Here is a 23,049-nt window from a genome sequence, read left to right on the forward strand (position 1 = left end):
TAGCGCTGCTGTTACAGATGTGTGGCAAAACACCCTGCTTTTGTGTGGGAGCTGGGGATCAGACTTAGGTTCTTACCTGCTGAAACATCTTCAGCCACTATTTTTAAAAGGCCTTGAATAGTAGTAGTGGGTCTCAGTAAATGTTAAAAATTTGCACAGGAATTCCACATGCATGGATATAATTATAAAACCACGATTATTTCATCATCAGGAAAAAGGGTCAGGAAATGTGTATATTCTGCCACACTGGTTGGTTGCTTCTAGAGACAGTTTGTGCAACATGACTCAGCCTTCCTGGAATACTGTTTCACTGGCCTTATTTTTCAGGAAGAGACTTGCAGTAAAACTGAATAACCTAAGCAGTTACAAGTCTGCAAGTTCATTGCAGGCAATTGTCTATATGGCTGTCATTACCATGTATACTGGGCTGTATATGAGATCTGTGCATTGGGCCTGTATATTGGAGCTGTATATGGGACTGTATATGAGAGCTGTATATAGGGGCTATATATAAGTACTGTATAATGGACCTGTATATGAGCAGTATATGGGGGCTGTATATGGGGACTGTACATGGGGGCTGTATATAGGAACTGTACATGGGGGATATGTATAGGGACTGTACATGGGGGATGTATATAGGGACTGTATATGGGGGATGTATATGGGGGCTGTATATGGGGGATGTATATGGGGGCTGTATATAGGGGCCGTATATAAGGGCTGTGCTGGAGTAGGCTTCTCCCTGTTTCAGTCACGCTTTGTTTCTCCCAGTGGACTTATACTGACTGGCAGCTTGTTTGACAGTGAGAGCATTCTCCCCATAGAAAACTGCATTGCTAAAATAAAGACTTTTGGCTTCTTGACAGCTGGTTATTAAACATTCACATCATCCCATATAATATAGTGCCTCTCATATCAAAATCTCAGTTGGTTCATGGCAAAGGGTCTGTACCCTCCTCTGCCTTGTTCTTTCTTTCACTCTCTCTCAGTCACCACTGCCTGTTTGAAATACATGCCATAGACATTACTGTTTGTAATAAATGCCTAAGTTGAGTGTATAGGTGCACACCTTTAATCTTAGCACTTGGGGGGGGGGCAGAAGCAGGAGGATCCTGTGAATTTTAGCCCAGCCTGGTCTTCATAGTGAGTTCCAGAACATCCAAAGCTATGGAGTGAGACACTCTCTCTAACAAAAAGAAAATTAAAAAACTAAGGAATAAAGAAAATGCTAGAAAATCTTCCTGAGTGAAATATCATGAAACAGTTATTGAGCCACCTCAATTCACCCAGACCAAGCACTGTGCCAGTTACAGCCTCATCATGTCTGATGCTTAGACAGTCTTAAAAGACCTAGCCTGAGATGGGTTGTGTAGAAGCATCAACATGAGCAGATGTGTCCTGTGAATAAATCATGTCCAATTGGAAACTCAGAGGAAAGTTAATTGGATAGATTATGAGAGCTTCTTAAATGCCGAGCAAAAGCTATTAAATGTAATAGACAATAGTTACCTATCATGGACTGAGAATCCTTGATCAAAAAATATGAAATCCAGTGTTCCCAAATCTAAAACTTTTATTGCCAACATAGTATTAAAGTGGAAAGTTTTCATCGGACTTCTGTGATATTTATAGCAAAAGTTCAGGTGCACTAAAATTATTCTATAAAATTCTATATAATGGTTGCTTAACAATTTTCTAATTATTTTTTTCCTGGAAGGAAGGGTAAAGCTTATGAGACCCAGGGAGTAAACAATTCACTAGTCTCAGAAAGTTTCTGAGGCTAGCAAGACTCATAAGACTCCTTTCCTAGGTTACAGAAGCAGTGAAGAACTCCTGGGAGAGGAGACCCTCCTTCCTATCATCAGCTGTGTGACCTGAAGAAAACTTTGACTTGTTGAATTGCTTACATGTTACTCAGAGAGCTCCAGGATTATAGCTTTCATGAGCTGTCCCCAGTGTTGGGGTGGGCTTATCAGCGTGCAACTGCCTTTGCTTCTATGCTGACTGCTTCTGTAAGTGAGCCTTCATTTATAGTTCTGGAAGTAATATCAGTAAGCCCATTGGTCCACTTAACAAATTGAGTGATATTGTTACTTTGGTCTGTAACTGTTTTCCTATTTGGGATAAGTGAACATCCCAAATAGGATGCTTGAATGTCCTTAGGGAAAGTATTACATAACAAAATCCAGATGAAACACACATAAATTTCATGTTAAGACCCGGGTTCCATCCCCTTCCACCACCTCTTTCTCCCTGTGTATGTCGGTATGAAACTATTGTAAAATCTGAAAAAAAAATACTTGCCAAACTCCAAAAATATTTCTGGTATTAAACATTTCAGATAATGGATACTTAGCTTGCCTTGGGCATTCTAGTGTTGGAAAGATGTTATTAAAAGGGTGACCTAGAGGGGCTAGAAAGATGGCTAAGTGCTTCAGAGTATTTGCTGCTCTTGTAGAGGAGTGAGGTTTAGTTCCCAGCTCCCACACAGAAGCTCATACAATCTGTAACTCCAGGTCCAAGAGAACAGATACCTCATGTACATGTGGCACAGAAATACACTCATGCATATAAAACAGAAATAAAAAATAAGTAAGTAAAGGGAATCTATTTGAAGATTTATCTTGTCAGTATTATTTCACAGAGGAATTTCATCCAGTAACATGGCTGCTCTGGCTGGAATACAAACACACTCTTAGTGTACACCTTTAGTCCCAAACAATTTCATGTTTGGCAAGATTAGTTTGTAGAAGGAAGCAGCTATGTTTGAAAAGGATGTCTAATTGAGGGGTAGACAAAGTGATGAATCAGAGAAAGATTTGACTGAATGATTCAGAGAAAGGATTTGCCCAGCTCTCAGGAGAACAGACAGGAAAGGGAGGCTGTAAAGACCAGCTCAGGAAGAGAGCAGGAGTCAGTTCAGCTGGGTTGACTTCCCACAATGCACTCAGTCAGTTCAGTCCAGTCAGTTGAGTTTAAATCATTCAGTTCAGTGTAGTTCAGAGTTAAGTCAGTTGGGAGTCAATACAGCAAGTGCAATGGTTTGAAGTTCGTCATGAGTTCATGTTGTTCAGGGCAGGCCAGCAGAGACTGTTGAAGCCAGATAATTAGAAGGAGCCAGAAGATTAGAACAGATTGGCAGAGTTAGTTTGAGGACAAGCAGAACAGTTCAGTGAAAAGCTGAGAGAAGTCATATTGAACCAGTTATCTTGGAAAGGCATTTGGGCCAGAACAGCTAAGTTGAAACAGCCAGTCAGAGTTCAGAAAGAACTGAAGGGTGAGCTTATTCAACAGTAAGCTTCCGAGATGGCAATTATAGCAGGTGAATAAAAGTTACTAAGTGAGGGGTGGGGGTGGATGATGGTTTTAGGAATACAAGTATAGGTAATAGGTGAGCTTTGTTAGAAAATACCTGGGAATTCATTAGGAAGCAGATCAAAGCAAGGACTAGTGCAGAGATGCTCCCTGAGGTGGAGGCTGGGGTCTAAGGGAAGAAAGGATGAGCCCAGGAGCTCTGATGAAATAATACAGAAAAGATTGGAATCAGAGGAAAAACCTGGACTCACGGCTAATGTAGGGATGGATATGTCAGAGTGCCAAGGGGTGCCCAGGAACCAGAAGCTTGATCTGTAGAGTTGACTTTAGGTTGAGCCACATTTTTGTAAGGGAGATACTGTGGATAGCTGTGGTGTTCTGTAACTAACTCTAAGCTTAGGTAAGACTGCAGGCTCAAACTTGTCAGGATTGGCTGCACGGCTAGCAAATTCCTATGAGAGTGTAGCTGAGGAAGTGGAAGACACAAAAGAGGAGCTAGGAGCTGAGGAGGCACCTATATGGCTAAATGCTTACTTTTTGACACAAGGAACTGAATTTGATCCCAGAACCCATAGGGGGGCGGGGAAGAAAAGCTGAGCATGGTAGTGCAGACCTGTGAGCCCAGTGCTGGTGTGGGCAGAGACAAGTGGTTACCGTGTGCTTACTGGCCTAGCAGTCCTAGAAAACTACAGACCAGTGAGAGAACTTGTCTCTAAAAAGGTGAAAATACCTGAGGAATAACACCTGAAACTATCCTCTGGAACACACATGCATGCATACACGTACACAGACACACACACACAAACACACACACAAATACACACACACACAAATACAAACAAACAAATACACACACACAGTGGGGAGGGGGCAAGGAGCGGACTGCAGTAATAGAGATCGTCAGTTTACTATTTCACTTTCTCTGATAGTTCAACTTACTGATGCATGGGTTTTCCTCTTAGGGAAGCTCTTAAATTTGGAGTAGAACAGACAAATAATTAACATTCAATTTCAGTACACTTTGAATAGTTGTCAGGTTTCAGGATGGAATTCTTATATACTCACTTAGATAGATGATTATGTGATTTATTTGAGACTTTGGGGGGCATAAATTGTTTTTGTTCTTTTCTTAGTCTGGTTTACCATTCCTGCTTCTTTGATAATATAGTTGATGTAGGTCTGTATTTCTTCATCAGTTGACGATTAAACAGAATCCACAGTCAGTACTCTACTGAAGGCTTAGCAACTCTGTTTCAGGGCATCCTTTATTTAGCTCATGGATGTATATTTGCACACACACACACACACACACAAAGTACTAATTTCAGTCATTTTCTAAATTTTTCCATATGAGTTCATATATTGTACTAATGATATTGAGGAACCTATTTAAATTGGAAGGTCCATGAGTCCAATGCTTTTCCTACAAACCTGTATCATACATACACGTAAAAAGATTAATCTAGGATTTTGCTTATTTTAACACTTATTAGCTATTTAAATGTGGATAAATATAAATGTAGAGTATTCCTTAAAATTTTCGTGCCACATTTTCCAAATTCTGTTACCAATTAGAGAAACAAGAGGTAGAAATTCATCAAAGCAAATTTTTTAACTGCAAGAGCTATGTTATGTATAAAGGAAAGGAAAAAAATCTAAAGTTTATTTCACATATAAATCATGTACCAAAATGGTTGAAGCTGTTCTATATAATATTGAAATTATTTACTAAATAAACCCATGTCATATTCTCAAGATAAAAATGTCCTGTATTTTGTCTACATTATTTCTGGCTGCATATTCCGAAGAATCAAAACCAGGTACTATATAGATACCCTTACACATTGTGCATGGCCACAGAGCCAATAATCATCTCAGATAATCAATCTCTCCAACAACATGTGGACAAGCACAACTGTGAAATATATGTACAATGGAAGTTCTATATATCCATGAAGAATACAGTTATATCATTTGCAGAGAACTAGGCAGAACCGGGTACTATTATGTTAACAGAGCTACAGTAGATTCAGAAAGACCAATATCAGTGTTTTGCCTATATGGACTTAAAGGGGAAATGACCTGAAGTTAGAATGAATATTGTGTATGTGGAAAGGGAAAAGGGCCAGAGGGGATTAGAACAATAATTGGGGGCTGACTATGGCCAAAGTATCTTCTAAACAGGTGTGGGAATGTCTTAGAGAAATCTCAGCCTTTGCACAGTTTATGCAAAAGCTAAATGGGTCTTAAACTTCAGAGTGGGAAGAAAGCGCTTCTTAAACAAATAATAAGGAATATTTTGTCTTAATTATGGACACACAAAAAATCAGAGGTTCAAAAACATATTAATTGGTTAGGAATACAGTTAGCTATCAAGATTAATATAGGTGTAGGAGCCAGCTCTCTGACACTACTTAGGGAAACGCACCCTTTGTGAAAACTGCGTATTGCTCACACATTACAGTGAGAATCGAGGCAGAGTCTAAAGTGCTGGGGAAGACAAATGAGAAGCCTTGTAACTGGGTATGCCGTAGCAAAGCTAGACAGGTAAGAAGAGGGGGCAGTTCATGTGCATGAATATCTTTATCTTACCTGCAGCTGTGTCTGTAGATCACATGCTTATAGTACCAACAGAGACCAGAAAATGTATTTCAATCCCTTGGAACTGTTGTGAGCCTCTACATGAGTTCTGGGAAGCAAACACGGTTTCCCTTTAAGAGCAGCCAGTGTGTTAAACCACTGAGCCATCTTTCTAGCTTCTTGTTTGTTTTTTTTTAAACATTCATTTATTTTATTTTGTATGTATTTTGTACACATGCATTCTGGTGGTTGTAGAGACCAGAAGAGGTTGACAGATCCCCTGGAACTATAGCCACAGGTAGTTGTAAGCCACTTGGTATAGGTTTGAGGACGTGATCCTGGGTCCTCTGAAATAGCAGATGCTATTATCTGCTGAGCCATCTCTCCACTTCCTAGTATAATCTAATTATAGCAGATTAAGTAAGATATCGTCAACAGAAGCCTCCACCTGTTTCAGGAAGCCACCTCAGACTACCCCAAAGACATGGAGCTAAGTATGATGTTTTAAAAGAAAGATTGCAGCTACTTATTGGTGTCTGTGGGAGAGTTAACTCTCTACCATGGCAAAGCCACAAGCTATTATGTAAATGTTAGAACAAAGACAGTTTAGGATAATTAACAGTATTTGAGGTAGCTGAGAGGTCAGAGGATGTAACACTAGCCAGTGACTAACAGCCAGAAGACAGGATCAGTGGCTCACAAAGCACAGGAGATGGACAGAAAAGGCTGCAACTATCCCCACCTGGGTGGACAGGTTATGAACTATACGTGCCTATACACAGCTAGACTGTGAAACAACCCATTATACCCAAGAGCCCTACAACAAAATTAAAGTCTATTTGATTTTTTAAAGGCCATTTTATTTTGGTTTTCCTTCGCTCTTTGTAATTGCATCTGTGTATAAAAACTTTTAGGCAAGAAGTGGTGAAATTTTTTGTAGAAACTCCAATTCCGATATATAATCTATCTATCTATCTATCTATCTATCTATCTATCTGAATAAATAAAATAAATTTGATCCTATAGATTAACCCCAAACATTAATACATTTTAAAGTAATAACAATAATGCAATATTTTCCAACTAACAATTACAGAAAAAGAACCCATTGTGTATGGATAGCCTTGCAAGAAAGATGGAATTTAAATGTCATCTCCCCTGGCCAGTCATAGAAGTGAGCAGTGGATGCTGGACCCTGAGATGGAGAAGCAATCTGAGGTTAAGTTTATAGTGAGCAGGAAAGAGGCTTGGGGCTTGTTGGAGATGAAGGCTGTGGTAATGAGGAGGAGAGGCAGCTTATGCATTGTACTGGGGCAGAGACACCTCAAATTTTAGCAAATTAGAATCCTACAATCATGATCAAGACTATCTCTGAACTCACATTTTTCTCTATTAATCTCACTTTTGGGGCTGGGGATCATATAACCTTAGTGAATCATAAGAATTCTTGAGGGGACTTGTTGAAAAGTATTGTTGACCATGCCTTGTTCTTAGAGGTTTAGGTGGTGAACAGCAGTGACCAGTATTTCATAGTTATCAAGTTTTAGAATATCTGAGTTCCCCAGAAAGCCTCTATGAAGGAGAAGCATGAACTTTCTAGTCTTCAGTTTCAATCTTCTTAATAATGATGGCCATCTGTAGGCTATAAATGCATATATACATATATATATATATATATATATATATATATATATATATATATATATATATATATATATATGATATTTGTATGTTGATGGTGATCAATAATCAGAGAGCCTGAATACATTGCAGCTTGTTTCCCTTACCTTTATTTTTCTGACTTAATTTTATTGTACTCTTTTTTTTTCTTTACTTCAAGCCAGTCTTCTTTTTGTTAGTGTGCATGTGTGTATATGTGAGTGTGTATAAAATTCTGATGAGAAATGGTCCCCAAAACTCCTTCTTGAGAGGTGATTGGAACATGAGCTCTAAATTCAACAATGAATTGGTTGCCTTGATGAATTCATAGCTGAATGAACTTTTAGAAAGTGTGACCTGGTTAGAGTAGGAAGAGATAGGTCTCCGGGAATATGGCCTTAGAACATAGACCTTGTTTCTGTTCTCTCTGTCTCTGTCTCTGTGTCTCTCTCTCTCCCTGTGCCTCCTTCCTTCTCCTCCCTTCTTGCCTCCTTCCCCTCCCTCCTTCCTTCCCTCCCCCCTCTCTACAGCTCTAATGCTTGATGGGGTTTGAGAGTCATTCCACAGCTCATGTCACTCAGACAAGGATGCTTTATTGAATGCACACCCTAATACTGATCAGACCAGAGACAGAGCTCAGAATTATCTGAACTACAACAACAAACATTTCTCAGCTTCTAAAGGAGAAAACCCACAGAACCCACAATGAGTGCATACACAGGCCTAGGAAGTGAGCCCAGGAGTCAGCTCCAACTCAAGCCATTTTAGACATAACAGTTCACACTGACCTTTAACTTGATGGGTTCTACGTAAAGCTTATGTAGAATTATTAAGATTCTATGTAGAATTCTTAAGATTCTATGTAGAATTTCTTAAGATTAACAAACCTCAGAACCTACAGAATATAAGGGATGCACTCAACATGGCCCTGCTCTGAGAGAAGTTATTTTTCCGTGTCAATGACTGGCAGGCATATTACAGCAACAATATGAAGTAGCTGACAGGCATGGAACAAAATGTCTACAGCTATGCCAGGGGGGCAGGCTTCAACAATGCTGGCTCTTGCTGTTCTACTCTCTTGCTCTCTCTGTCTCCCCTCTCTCTTTCTTTGGTGCCTTTTCCCATCCTTGTCATGATGTCCTACTTTGCAGAAACACAGACTCTAAGCAACACATTGGTGAACCAGGCGAACACATCTGAACCTTTCCTCCTCTGAGTTGCCTCAGGTATTTTGCCACAGCAGTGAAACGTTGATGACCAAATTATGTATGTTCCTACCTCAAAGTCTTCACAGCTGCCGCCTCTTCTTCTTCTTCTTCTTTTTTTTAATATTTTTATTTTCTATATTCTTTGTTTACATTCCAAATGATTTCCCCTTTCCCGGATCCCCCCTCTCCATATGTCCCACAAACCTTCTTCTCTCCATCCCTTCTCCAATCACCTCCCTCCTTTTTTTCTCTGTCCTTATATTCCCCTCCCATGCTAGATCAATCCTTTCCAGGATCAGGACCCTCTCCATACTTCTTCATGGGAGTCATTTGTTATGCGATTTGTGCCTTGGGTATTCAGGGCTTCTGGACCACCCCTTCTTCTTCTGCATCTTACGCTATTTCCCAAGTGCTCAGAACCCGTTTTCTTAATCTTTCTGTAAAAGGTAAGGCTGGCTGTTCAGTAGAAAAGAAGCCAACTGGTAAACAAGGAGGAACTGCGTAATTTCTGCCTATAAAACAGATACTATTCAATGCTTACTTCCAAACCAGAGATTATTTAAAATTGCAAAAGAGAAGTAGGTCTTTTTCCTTTGCGTGAAATGATGAGTTATCCCAGGTATTACATAGCGTACACAATTAAATAAGGCTTAATAATTAATGGATTTCCTGGAAAAGAAGAAAACAGGATGACGAGCACAAAAGCCACCGACAAAGTCACTAGTTGCATAACAACTACTCTGGGTAAAATGTATTATTTAAAGCTATTCAATCACTGCCTTATCTTTTCTAATTCTTGCAGGATGCCTCCAAGTACAATTATCTGACTGCATCTCTGAAACAGCATTAGGATTTGGGAAGCATGTTAACGAACACTAACTGCAGCCACTCTGAAGAAAACACCATTAATCATGTCATCTGATAAGAGATACGTCAGGTGCGCTTAGACATTTATACTCATGCCAGGTTCCTGTAAACACTCCTTCCTGCATTAGGGATTACGCATCTTTATTGTAAATGAGAGATGTATATTGTTTAGTCTGATCTCTCAAAATACAACCTACCCAAGATGCTTTGGTTTCTAGTTGTAGATGCTGTCCAGGGCAATTTTCTTTGTTCATTGAGCTCAGTTGCCCCCAAATGTAAAATTTCTATTTCATCAGTCACCTACTGGAAATAGATAAAGCAAGCAAGTGAAAACAAGCAAGCAAACAAACAGAAACAACCTACAAGAGGGACCCCTTAGTTTTTTTTAATACATGATAAACATTGTTAGAGTGTTATCTAACAATCTAATGTCTTAGATTGTTATCTAAGAAATTATTAGATTTATCCTTCCTTAGGCAGTTTTCTATCAACTTAAAACCATCAGCAGAAACATGATAGCTTAGACTCTAAGGTTCTATTGCCTTTTCACAGTTCCTGCCTCTTCTGAGATGACTGAGTGTATTCATGAATCACATACTTAATTTCTTCTGCAAAAGGTTATCCAGACATGGCCTGGGGCTTTGATTCAGAGCCACGGCTTACCAATAATAAGTTTTTCTTTTCATTTTTTCATCGTTTACAAATCTAGCTAGGCTGAAAACATACAGTGATTGGGTCCTGGCTCCTGGCTCTTTTTGCTGGGTTGTCTCTTTCATACATTTGCAGTATGTTCTCTTATATGATTGTAAGTAGGAAGGGGAATAAAACTGTATCTACAACATTTAGGCTGAAATCTCTTAAGCCAAAAGATGCCCAAGTTCACCACTTACAGATTGTTTTCTGTTCAAAGTAGAACACAATTTAACTGTTTTCTGCCATCTTATAACAAGCATAGACATTTTTCTAGATTACAATAATCTATTGACCATTTTGTTTTGAGGTCTCACCAGGAATACATTTACTATTTATAGTTTGCTAGTAATCTGCTTTTTTGTGACATCCACATCCACACATGCTCTTTAACACAGACATACACCCACTCACACTCAAACACCTATGCATCCAACATTCATGCATGCACTCATGCATGCACACTCATGTACTTTCACAATACCACATACACACTCACATATATGTGCACTCATTCATATCACACACACACACACACACACACACACACACACACACACACATGCACACAAACACTTCAAAGCAATCTAACAGTTTTCTTTTAATGTCTTTTTGCCTACATGTATGTCTGTGCACCATGTGTGTGCTAGGTGCCCCCAGAGACCAGAAGAAGATCAGTCTGGAGTCACTTTGTATTCTAGAGGAAATTTGTCTCAAATAATGGGTTGTTTGAAGCTGGCACACTTCCTTTAAATAGGGGAATCATGTTAAAATGAGTGTTAGAGTCTTAAAGTTACACTGTAGTCTATATTACGTATGTGCAAATGCACAATCAAGGAATTTGCATATTTTCTTCAGGGATGCAGAAAGATTAGAGCATTATGAAGCTATTGATACAACATGAAGACACCATATGCATTGCTATGCTCTGGATAAATGAACGAATGTATAAAGTCCACTAAAAAATATGGGGAGACACTCATTCTCCACTTGGGAGAATGTGAGCAGTTTATAGAGATGGATGCCAAGGCAAGGGATGAGGAAAGCATCCATACCATGGGTGAGTCTCCGTAGGAACCCACGGTAATGATTACTCTGAAAACTTGATACGTTATGTGCCTCCTTCCCCTAACACAACCAGCTGCTCCATTAAATGGGGCATGTGACTGAGATTCCTGTAAGTTTACATGGGTGTTTCTCGAGAATTGAACCCCTGCAGCATTGTGTGTATATGCCTCATTCTACTGCTGTAGCTTTATTGTACTGTAACAAAATACAGCCTCAAAAGGTCCTTGATGAATTTTGCTTGCCTTTTTCCAGATGAACTTTGAGAAAAGCCTGTCAAGTCTGCTTTATGAAAAAAATTCCTATAAGGATTTTAATTGGGTTTGTGCTAACTAGATAATTTGAAGCTGTCAGGACGCGATTTCATTCTTCCAATTCAGGTCTCTAGTACACTCAATTTAGGCATTTTTTGTCTTCCTGAGCAAATGTTTTGTATGTTTGCATGGGGGTTTATTACTAGTGATAGGTTTTATTGCTTTAGGTTGTGGATATATATAATTTGTATGTATGTATATATGTATGTATGTATGTATATGTATGTATGTATATTGTGATAGGGTCTTACCATGTATCTTAGGTTCTCTGGTCTGGAACTCACTATGTAGAATAAGATAACTCTCAACTCTCAGTTCTCCCTACTTGACTTCCCAAATTCTGAGTTTTTAGTAAACTCAAGCAATATTTTTTGAAAGGAACCAAAATGGTAAAATTTCTTAATCTTTTAATACTAAAGAAGATTTATAAATGCCTTAATACTGCCTTCAAATTTGAATACAAAAATTAAGTCTTAAAATATTTTTTTAGAAGTACAAAGACATTATTCCATCCCATTTATTACCTGGTAATTCAAATGAGAAGTCAGATAACACTTTGAATATTGCTTCTTTAAATCTGCCTTGATTTTGTTTTATTCTTTAGAAATTCTTGGGGCTTTTTTCTATTTTTCTGGAGATGAGAAACTTCACACAATCTTTTTGGCCACGCACTTCTACACACACAGACACTGCATTGGCTTTCCTTAAAAGAAAACATCATCTCAAAATACAAAGCTAAGGTCTTTGGGAAGGCCAGTCTCCTACCGGTGAAAGATGAGGCACAAACTAGCCGGAAGGCTCTGCAGCGCCACCTAGACTCTACCATATTGCTAGCAGGCAGCTACAGCAAAATAAAGTTATATTACAGATCACACACATCATTGATAGGTACGAGAGACATTGTTTTCAACAAGACTGTGGTCTATTGAACAGTTGAACCCAGTTGCTTATTTGCCCAGGAAGAGGATGCCTGGGACAGCTAACGCGAGAAGAGGATGTAGGATTAAGACTCTAAGGTGAGTCTCCAAATGGATAGTCACCGTCGTTTTTCTCAAAGAACACTAGCTGCACTTTGCTATGTAGTCTCGTTGAGCTCAATGGTGGCTTAAACTGGAAGCTGCCATTTCCTTCCAGTGAATTTAGAATACAGGAGAGTGGTTAAGAAAGCTCCAGGTGCTTGTTGAAGTTTGCCATGGACTCTGGTGAACTTGGGGCATGTGACTGTGTGTGTCTTAGATTAAGTGGTTTTGTAGCTAGCTCATTTGTCCTTTGGTAGTTCGATGCAGTATGCTGCAAGATCAGAAAACCTTGTGGCAATGGGGCTTTGTGAAACTTCAAAGCTCACAAAATCAAAGAAGCTAGAATGAAATAACCATGCGAGGAAATCCACAACCCCCTATCTACTGAGGCTATGGTGGACCCAACTGGGTTTCTGATAGAACATTTAATCAAATGCAGAAGCAAAAAAAAAAAAAAGGAACAGGGTTTATTTTTATTTTATCTTAGTGTATTTAAATTTTGTGTCATTCTGTTACAAGGGAACATGACTGAATAGGTAGGAAACAGATTCTCCATTATGGGTTCTCCGGATGGCTTCAGCAAGAATCATGGAGATGTCAATCACCTGGATTTTGCTACACTGATTCATCTTGTCTTCTTGAGGTATGGTGTTAGTGACCACCACTGCTTCAAAGCAGGCACCATTGATGCGAGCAATGGCTGGACCAGAAAAGATCCCATGAGTCAAGATCGCATAAACTCTGGTAGCTCCCTCTGAGAGAAGTTTGTCGGCCGCGAAACAGATTGTACCACAAGTATCAGCCATGTCATCTACAAGGATAGCCACCCGATCCTTCACATCACCCACAAGCACCATGCGGTCCACTTCATTGGCTTTCTTCCGTTCTTTATGAATCAAGGCAAAATCCACATTCAAATGGTCCGCGATGGAAGTAACCCTCTTGGCTCCGCCAGCATCGGGAGAGACAATCGTGCAGTTCCTCCAGTCAGAAATATTCTCCTTTATCCATTTCAGGACAGCTGGCTCTGCATACAAATTGTCTACCGGGATGTCAAAAAACCCCTGAATCTGAGAAGCATGTAGGTCCATGGTGATAATGTGGTCGGCACCCGCTATAGACAGCATATTTGCTACGAGCTTCGCAGAGATGGGAGCCCGGCTCTTATCCTTTTTATCCTGCCGAGCGTAAGGAAAGCATGGGATGACTGCAGTCACCCGGCTGGCTGAAGCAATCTTGCAGGCATTAATCATGATCAAAAGTTCCATTAGACTGTCGTTGATCTCGCCACAACCGCTCTGAACGATGTAGACATCTTCTCCACGCACACTCTCACCGATCTCCACGCAGGTCTCCTGGTTGCTGAACTTTTTAGTTACCACCTTGCTGAGCTCGAGGCCCAGGCGCTCGGTGATCTTTTGGGATAAGTCCTGGTGGGAGCTGCCGCTGAAGATTTTGATGTTTGGCATCTTGGCCGGAGATCCTAGACACAAAACTTCCTTCTTGGAAGAGAAATTGGACCACAGACTAACAGTTTCCGGGCATTGCACGGAGGGTGGTTACAAAGCCGTTACTGCCCCTTCCCCTAACGGTTGCGCTGATCTGACCTCAAGCTTTTAGAAAGAAAAAAGAGAGAAAGAGAGAAAACAATATAAAACAAAAATAAGCTTGGCTGGCATCTACTGCACAATTTTAAATTAAGAAGACTTTATAGTTCATAGGAATTTCTTATTGTTATTAATTTTTCTTGTTTTATTTCCCAGATAGGGTTTTCCCTGGCTTTCCTAGAATCAGTTCCATGATTAGGCTGGCCTTGAACCCTTTAATTCCTCTCAATTGCTGGAGAGGAAGGTATTGCTGGCCAATAAAGGTATGGCTAATCGTTATTAACTTTTTTGAAATTTTAAATTTGAATACATGGAAAAACAAACCAGGGTTCTAAGCAAGTTTAAAAGTTTGAAGCTGGAGGAGTTATTTGCAGAGTGTTGTTTTGTCTATTTCTTCAACAAAGTGAAAATACAAAAGGTTGGAAAATGGTATAGATGGGATTCTATTCCAGAGTATTTGCAAGTACCTCCAGGATCCAGGATACATAGTGGAGGGGTTACTGCATATTCTGGAGAGCAACTCCCTTGTGCCAGTTGTTTTACCTCCTGCAAATGTATCAGAATGTGCCTCCCATAGGCCTCTGGTGGGGTTTAAGATGATAAGTAGGAACTAGCAAGTAACCTAGATATTTAAAGAAACTGAGTCTGGGATTCAGCAAGTAGTCATCAATAAGCAAATTATTAAAGCATTTATTATATACAATGAAGTCTGAGAAACATATTACTTGGTTACAGACTTTTATTTTTACATGTTGACTGAGATAGTATTATAAAGACACATAAACAACTAACAATGTTTGTGTTAAAAACGCTACATCAATAAAGCATGGTAATGGTCTGAGTGCATCCCTCTTGACATGAAAATACCTCTCTTTCCTCTGCAGTTCATGTTCTTTGTGGTTGACAACCCATGTCAACTGCTTCCTGTTCACGGCTCTTCATTCATGTTCTTCTCTTCAAAACAAATCCGACAGAAACACCTGTGCCATGTAATTCATCCCAAATGAGCTATATCCAGTGATTTGTACAGAAAATCCTGTAGCTTAATTTAGAAGCACTAAAAGTACTTGCAGCCTCAATTAAATTGATTTTTCTTTTAGTATTCTCAGTATGGCACACATTTTCGGTTTTTAATGAAAAACAAAACAGATTTTTAAATAGATTTAATATTACCTAAATAGGACTGAATACTAATGTAAACATTTAAACCCCGTGGTTGGTTATATTTTTTCTCAAGTTGTTAAGTAGAAGCCATTTTTGTCTCGCTGTTATTTTTGTTCCAAGATCTGGCTGCTGCTGTACCTTGGATTTGTCTAGAATCATAATATGTTAAGGATGGAAATGGTCTCAGAGGCCATGCAGCCATATTAATAACCTAGTTTACAGCCAGGAAACTGAGTTACCAAAGAAACAAGCTACCCATGATCGTCTGACTCACTACAGCTCAGTGTGTACCAGGATGCAGGCTTCCTGGATTTCCAAGCATAGCTTTCAATGCTCTGTCCTGTTAGGCCCCTTCTAAGCCCCACCCTGAAGTTAGTTAGGATGACAGGAAAAAGTGTGCAGAAATACTTGCACATGTACCAAGTACTTAGCAAGTTACTACAACAAAGAACAAATATGAGCCCAAATATCATGTTGCTCAAACCAACCTTTAAAACTTCCAGAAAGAAACAAACCACTAGTGTGATACACTGTTCTTCTGACATGTTTTCCACTTGGATGCATCATCTAGGGATTTCACATTTGTCCTCTTTGTTCTATAGGTTGAGGGAGAAAACAATGATGGACTGCTTATGGAAAAAGATACATACAGGGATGATGCACATTGTATAATACATCTCTTTGCTGAGGTGTTCCTTCTTAGTGACTTGCTCTAGAACTCTGAATGGTGAAGGGGACAAAGGGCCTCATCTTCTCCCCTTCCCCAAACAAGAGTGTTTAAATGTCATGTGCTGAGATCCGTGAGAACTGTTGCACCTTGAAGGTCTTTTGAGTCAATAACCAGAACGCACACATTTCTTTGGTAATCCTATCTTGCTTTACTGATTGTTTCTTTACCCTTCACAATCCCAACATAAATAATTCAAAGACAGCTCTGATGTGGTTTGATCAGCTAAGGAGAAAAGAAATCCAGGCAGTCATTTCAGAGAGTGAGGAAAATGGTTGTGTTTTAAGTTAAATAAATGCTTTCACTAAACACGCTTACAGTTGACAAAATGCTAGATGTTTAGGTGGCAATTATAGTTCTTTGATAAACTGTCAAATCTTGTCACAACACATGTTACAAACAAGGACAGATTTAGATGTCCTTTCTGACAGCTTTGTGTAGGTTGGGAACGTGTGGCAGTTAATTTCAAGCAAGGAACATATTTTTCTTTCCAGCAGTTATCTTCTTGTTGATTAGGGAGACTTTCTTTGTGCCTTTAATCTTCCTCATTGACTCACAGTCCTAGAGCATACCACTGCCTCAGCTCATCTATTTTATTCATAATCATCAACCTCAATACTTGGAGAGAACACTTTCCCACTGAGGTTCACGCTCTGTACAAATGCTGTAAAGTTGTTCTGTGATTATTTACAATTGGAGTTGATGACTATATGTGTTTATCAAGCTTTTTGTTGGAATCTGTCATCTTACATAATAGATGTGTAGATAACAGTGAGGTAAACAAGGCAGAGAGAAACAAACAGGAGCCCGGGAGGAAGTTTCGTGGTTCAGAAACAGGGCTTTGATTGTATGTGTTGTGTTAACACTCAGGAAGGTGTTTCTGTAGTGTTCATTGGAGTTTCTTTTAAAAGTCCAGAAAACCAGACAATCTTAGTATGAAATAGTAATCATAGAATAAGGATGAGATTCCAGGAGCTAAATAATATACCGTTATACTGACAGACAAAGCAATATATAGAGGGATTCTAGAATTAGCACATTGCAAATAAGAAAATCTGTCTCTTATAGCTCTGTGAAATAATTTGGGAGTGTTTCAAAGCAGATTCTGGACTGATCATTGCTTTTTCTTGTATAATCAAAGATCTTTTGCAATCGAAAGTACTTGTGTACTTTCACACCAGTAATAAAAAGCTATGTTAATGAACTTTAAGAACACACAGCTTCCATTTATGATACACAAGTCTTTTTTTAAAAAATATACTCTTGTAGCACTCAGGAGGCAGGGTTAGGTGGAACTCTGTGAGTTCAAGGCTGGCCTGGTCAATATAGCAAGTTCTAGCCCAACCAAGATTACATTATGAAACCCTGTCTCAAAATAAATAAATAAATAAATAAATAAATAAATAAATAAATAAATAAATAAATAAATAAATAAAAGTGTACCTTTTTGATGCTTTGAAGGGCAAAGGAGAAACATATCTGTGGTGGTTTAAAGAAGAATGGCCTCTGTAGGCTCATATATTTTGAATGCCGAGTCATCAGGGAGTGGAACTGCATGAGAAGGCAGAAAGGGATTAGGAGGTGTGGCCTTTTTGGAGACAGTGTGTCACTGTTGGCAGGCTTTGCCTATGCTTCATTTTAAGAGAAGTATGATCATTGGCAATTCAGTGATGCCACTTGTCCCATGCTACTCTGGGACCCAAGATTAAATTCATTGCATTTAATTTTTTCAACTAAACAACCCTGTGCACTGGAAGATTTGTCATCAGAGGGATCAGTATGGCATCATCTACATACACTTCTGATCCATGAAGTCCACATTGTAGGAAGAAACCTGAAGGAATATTTTCCTGTGGCCTTTCAGATTGTCTCTCTAGGTGGAATAAACAACTTATTTTGTGGAAGGCAGAGAAGCAGGGATCAAGGAAGACCAGATAAGCATGCTTACTCGAAGGATGAATACATCTCCCCCAGTATTACTATAATTTCTGATCAGTTAATAAACAGAAAATTGAAGATACATTTCACCCCTTTTCCTCCTCGATAGTGGCCAGCTACTGAGAAGAATAACTTTTCAAAAAAGTACAGACACCAGCTATACATTCCCATAAGTAAAAATCACCTGTGGTGTGTCAAGGGTACTTATGCATCCAACAATTCCAGAGAGATCAGGACTATTGGGGAAATTTGTGGGGCATCATATTCTCCGACTCCATCCCCAGGGCTTGTAATCAGTGTTTCTTGGATGGGGTACAATGAGAGAGGGGTCTGCAGTTGTGTTTCTAACCAGATGCCCATTGATGCCAGTGCTACCAACCTATTCAACATGTCTCTGTGATTTAGTTTCATCTGAATTGTCAAAATGTGTTGGTTAGGTTTTTTTTTTTTAACTTTTTTTTATTTTTATTTACTTCTTATTTCATGCATTCACTAATGCTCTCTTCAGACACACCAGAAGGCTTCAGACCCCATTGCAGATGGTTGTGAGCCACCATGTGGTTGCTGGGAATTGAACTCAGGACCTCTGGAAGAGCAGTCAGTGCTCTTAACCACTGAGCCATCTCTCCAGTCCTAGTTTGTTTATTTTTTTCACGTTGACGAGCACAAGGAACATTTTCTTGATTGCTAGTTAGTAGAGGAGGGCCTAGTTCACTGTGGACAGTATCAACCCTGGGAAAGGTAGCTGAGAAAGCAAGGCAGGAAGCAGCACTCCTGCCTGGTCTCCGCTTCTGTTCTTGACTCCATGGCCCTCCCTTGGCTTCCTTCAACGACAGATCATCATGTAAGAAGAAATAAATGTTTTCCTTTCCAAGTTAGTTTTGTTCAGAGTTTCATCAGAGCAAAAGAAAGCAAATTAGAAATATATGGCTGGAAGCTTTCCATGGCATCTGATTCTGTGTTGTTTTATCTCCAGTCTTTAGTGTACTTACTTACCTTTGTCACTGTTGACATTAGATGGCAATCCTCCTGCAGCAGCCTGCTGAGTTCTGGGATTCCATGAAAGAGCTGCTTTGAGATGTCCTTTCGTACATGTTCTGATACTTTTTCCCAAGCTGGTCTTGAGTTCTGTGGGTCATCTCTCCTGTTGTCTCAGTCTCTTGAGTGCTAGGGAACCGGAAGGAGCTTTTACCACTGTGTTTCCAGATAAATGTTATATATAGTGTTTTTGCAGTATTTCTTTCTTGTTCAGGTAAAACTAGTTTTCAGTTTTGCTGGTGATTTCTTCTGTGTTTAGGAGTTTAACTGTGTCTTGTCTCCTACTCTGTTTTTGCTCACCTCTCATCTCCTTGCCTTTTTTTTTCTTTGACCAGAAGTCTCAAGATATACATAGATTACTTTAAAACTGGGGACTTCTTTTGCTTTTGTCCCTAAGTACTGGGATCACAGCCTTAGGCCAGTATGCCTGTCCATTATGACTTTTCTTTTTCTTTTTAAAAAAAGATTATTATTTATAACATTGGTGTATATGTGTCTGTGTTTGGATATGCACATATGATTACACATGTTCATATTAACTCTTAACCACCAACCCATCTCTCCAGACTCTCATCCTTATTCTTAAGAGATATTTTTGCTAGGTATACAATCCTAGCCTGTCAGTTTTATTTTCAACTATTGAAGCCACCATGTTTACTCGTTGGGATTATAGAATCCCAACGGTTATATAGAACGCAGCCTCCTTTGAAGGTCACCATTTTCCCTCTTGCTTGCTTTTAAAGATTTTCCTTTCTTTTCCCCTCTCCCTTTCTTTCCTAACATCTCTCTTGCTTTGTAGATTCAATGTTATTTGTCTGGGTGTCTATCTCTTTTAAGTAATTAAGTATGGTTTTCTTGAATCTGTGCATTAGTTGTTTTAATCAGGTTTGGAAAGTCCTCTTGAGTTATCTCTTCAATTATTTTCTCTGAGTCTTCTATTGAAACTCTGATGACACATGACACATCTTTAGATTCTATTTTCTTTTTTAATTGAATTTATTCTTCATTGACATTTAAAAGGTTATACCCCTCCCTGGTTTCCCCCCTCCCTGAAAAACCCTCAACCCATCCTCCCACCCCCTGCCTCCAAGAATATGCTCCTGTGCCAAACCCATTCTCACGACCCCCCCACTTGACTTCCCCACACTGGGGCCTCTATTGAGCCTTCACAGGACTAAGGACCTCTCCTCCCAATGATGCCCAACAAGGCATTCCTCTGCCACTCTTTTGGCTGGAACCATGTGTACCCCTTGGTTGATGGCTTAGTCCCTGGTTGGATGACATCGTTGTTCTTCCCATTGGGGTGCAAACCATCCCCCCCTGCTCCCACCCCTCCAGTCTGCCCTCCCAATCCTCCATTGTGAACCCATGCTCAGTACAATGGTATTTGTACTAGTATTTGCCTCTGTTAGATTCTATTGCCTAACAATCTGTTTCTCATTGATTTTTTTTATCCCACTGTAATTTGTATCCTCTACTCTAAGATCTGCTTTAAGTTTACTTATACTCTTCTTCTCCTCCTTCTCTTCCTCCCCTCTTCTTCATCATTGTGTGTGGTGTGCGTGTGTGTGTGTGTGTGTGTGTGTGTGTGTGTGTGTGTGTGTTCTGTGTGACTGCAGGTGAGTGGAGGCGACAAGACAATTTTATGGAGTTAGTTCCAGGGATCAAACTCAGGTTGCCAGGCCTGTGTGGCAACCACCTTTTCCCTCTAATCCATCTCACGGGCCTCTTATTCTTTCTCACTTGGAGCTACTATGCTCTCAACCTACTCACTTTTAAATGTTAGTTATTGCAGTTTTCTTTTGGAAGGCACTCGAATGAGTTCCTTTGCACTGTTGCTGGGGTGGGGGGTATTTTTTAAATATTAGGGTTACTATTGCTGTGATCAAATATCAGAACCAAAAGAAAGTTAGCGAGAAAGTGTTTATTTAATTTATATTCTCTGTTTATCACTGAAGGGAGTCAGGACAGGAGGTAAGATCAGGAACCTTGAGGCTGGTGATGCAGAGGCCATGGAAAAGTGCTGCTTACTGGTCTGCCAACCATGGCTTGCTCAGCCTGCTTTCTTATAGACCCGAGGACTACCAACCCAGGGATGGAATTACTCACAATGAGCTGGGCCCTCTCCCATCAATCACTAATAAAAAATATGCCCTACGGTCTTGTCTACAGCCTGGTCTTACGGAGGCATTGCCCGGTTGGTGTTCTTTCCTCTCTCATGGCTCTAGCTTGTATCAAGTTGGCACAAAACTAAATATCGTAATTAAGGATTGTAAGTTTGTTCTGTGACAATGAAAAGGATATCTAAGTTCCAACTTAACCTTTCTGAGTGATAGCCCCTTGGAAATGAGAGTTACATTTAGATTTATTTTATACTCCAGCTCTACACTAACATACTGAATGCACGTAATAAATGTACACTGTATACATTATCTCCTGTAAATTCATCTTTACAATAAATGTTCCTTTGTGATTGTTGTTGACTTTAGCAGTTTACATCACCAACAGTCACTTTTTGTGTAAATACATTCTGCTTCATACCCTTATATGTTAATTTACTCCTTATCAATTCAATTCATGAGCGCCTGCTTCAAATAAACTACAATGGAAAAAAAACAAGAAACAGCTTATTGGTGTCAATCTGCCTTACTCTTTTTGTAGACATGAAAAAATGAGGATCTGTGAGTGGGTAAATTCATGAGCATAAGTTAATATTTTCTGCCTTGAAATTTATGTATTTTTAAAGCAATATTTTTTTCTCACTATTTACAGTGTTTTATTGGTTGGAGGCCTAAAAAATGGCAGTAAATGGTGTTTCTAAGTATGAGTAGTTCAGAAATAATTGATTTCTGATCTTCAGCTTTAATTTACCTGAAGAGAGGTAGGCTGTGGATAAGCACAAGGGTCATAACAGATGAGTGGGACTTGAATCCTGTCTAGGTAGTTCGATATCTGATGACTCAGCACACATTTCTTCCCAAACCTTTGACATAATTTTCTTATTTATGAAATGAATAATAATGACAGTAATAATCTGTTAGGGTTCTGAGGATTAAATAAGTTAAATGTAAATCACTTCAAGTTTTATATATATAAATTATATCTACTTTGCAAGCATGTTTTGTAAGTTATTTGCATTTATTTAGTTATTTTGTGCATGCCGCGTGTGTTTGTGTGTGTGTGTGTACTCAGACACTCCACAGAATATGTGAATTATTTCTCTCCTTCTACCATGTGGGTCCCAGGGATCAAACTCAGGTCAGTAGGCTTGGTGGCAAGTGCTACTACCTACTTATCCACCTTGCTGGTCCAGGAACATTATTTTCCTATATAAGCTATAAATAGGTATCAAAATTAAAAAAAAATGACATCAAAGTCCTAGTTTACATGGGGACCTCTGCTGAGCTTACTTTTTCTCCCACATTCTTCCTCCTGGAGGGCCAACCACAGTGAAGCAGAACACAGGAGTATATACTCCATTTCCATCTTGAGGCTGGGGAGCTTTACCAGTGGATTTTCTCAGTCAGGCAACGGTAGGAAACTCAGTAATCTGTCCCAATTGGAAGGGCAAGGTAGAGATAGAGTGTTTCATCAATCAGTAGGGTTATGCTCTCTGAAACTGAAGGCAGGAAAGTGTGGCCCAAGAGTATCAACATGGTGACCATGAGCAGTGGGTGTGTAATCAAGACTGGTCTTTCTAGGAATGGGTGTCTCGGAGGATTTCTAGGTAAGCATGGATTATAGGTCTACATCTCAGCAGAAGTTTATTCCATGTATGGACCAGGGTGTGTTTATATTCATCTTGATATTTCAGTGTATCCTTATAGTAACAGGCTCTCTCCATAGAACAGTCTA

At 39.5% G+C, this 23,049-nt stretch overlaps 1 protein-coding gene across 1 annotated transcript; it reads right to left on the minus strand.

Moving 5' to 3' along the window:
• Window positions 1-13,232: 13,232 nt before the first annotated feature.
• On the minus strand, window positions 13,233-14,251 carry Prps1l1 (phosphoribosyl pyrophosphate synthetase 1 like 1). The gene has a single exon (XM_052184737.1). The coding sequence runs from the start codon at window positions 14,187-14,189 to the stop codon at window positions 13,233-13,235; it is 957 nt and encodes a 318-aa protein (XP_052040697.1). The 5' UTR covers window positions 14,190-14,251.
• Between the last annotated feature and the right edge of the window lie 8,798 nt (window positions 14,252-23,049).

Source organism: Apodemus sylvaticus, chromosome 6 (genome assembly GCF_947179515.1).
Source record: "Apodemus sylvaticus chromosome 6, mApoSyl1.1, whole genome shotgun sequence".
NCBI classification, from domain to species: domain Eukaryota; kingdom Metazoa; phylum Chordata; class Mammalia; order Rodentia; family Muridae; genus Apodemus; species Apodemus sylvaticus.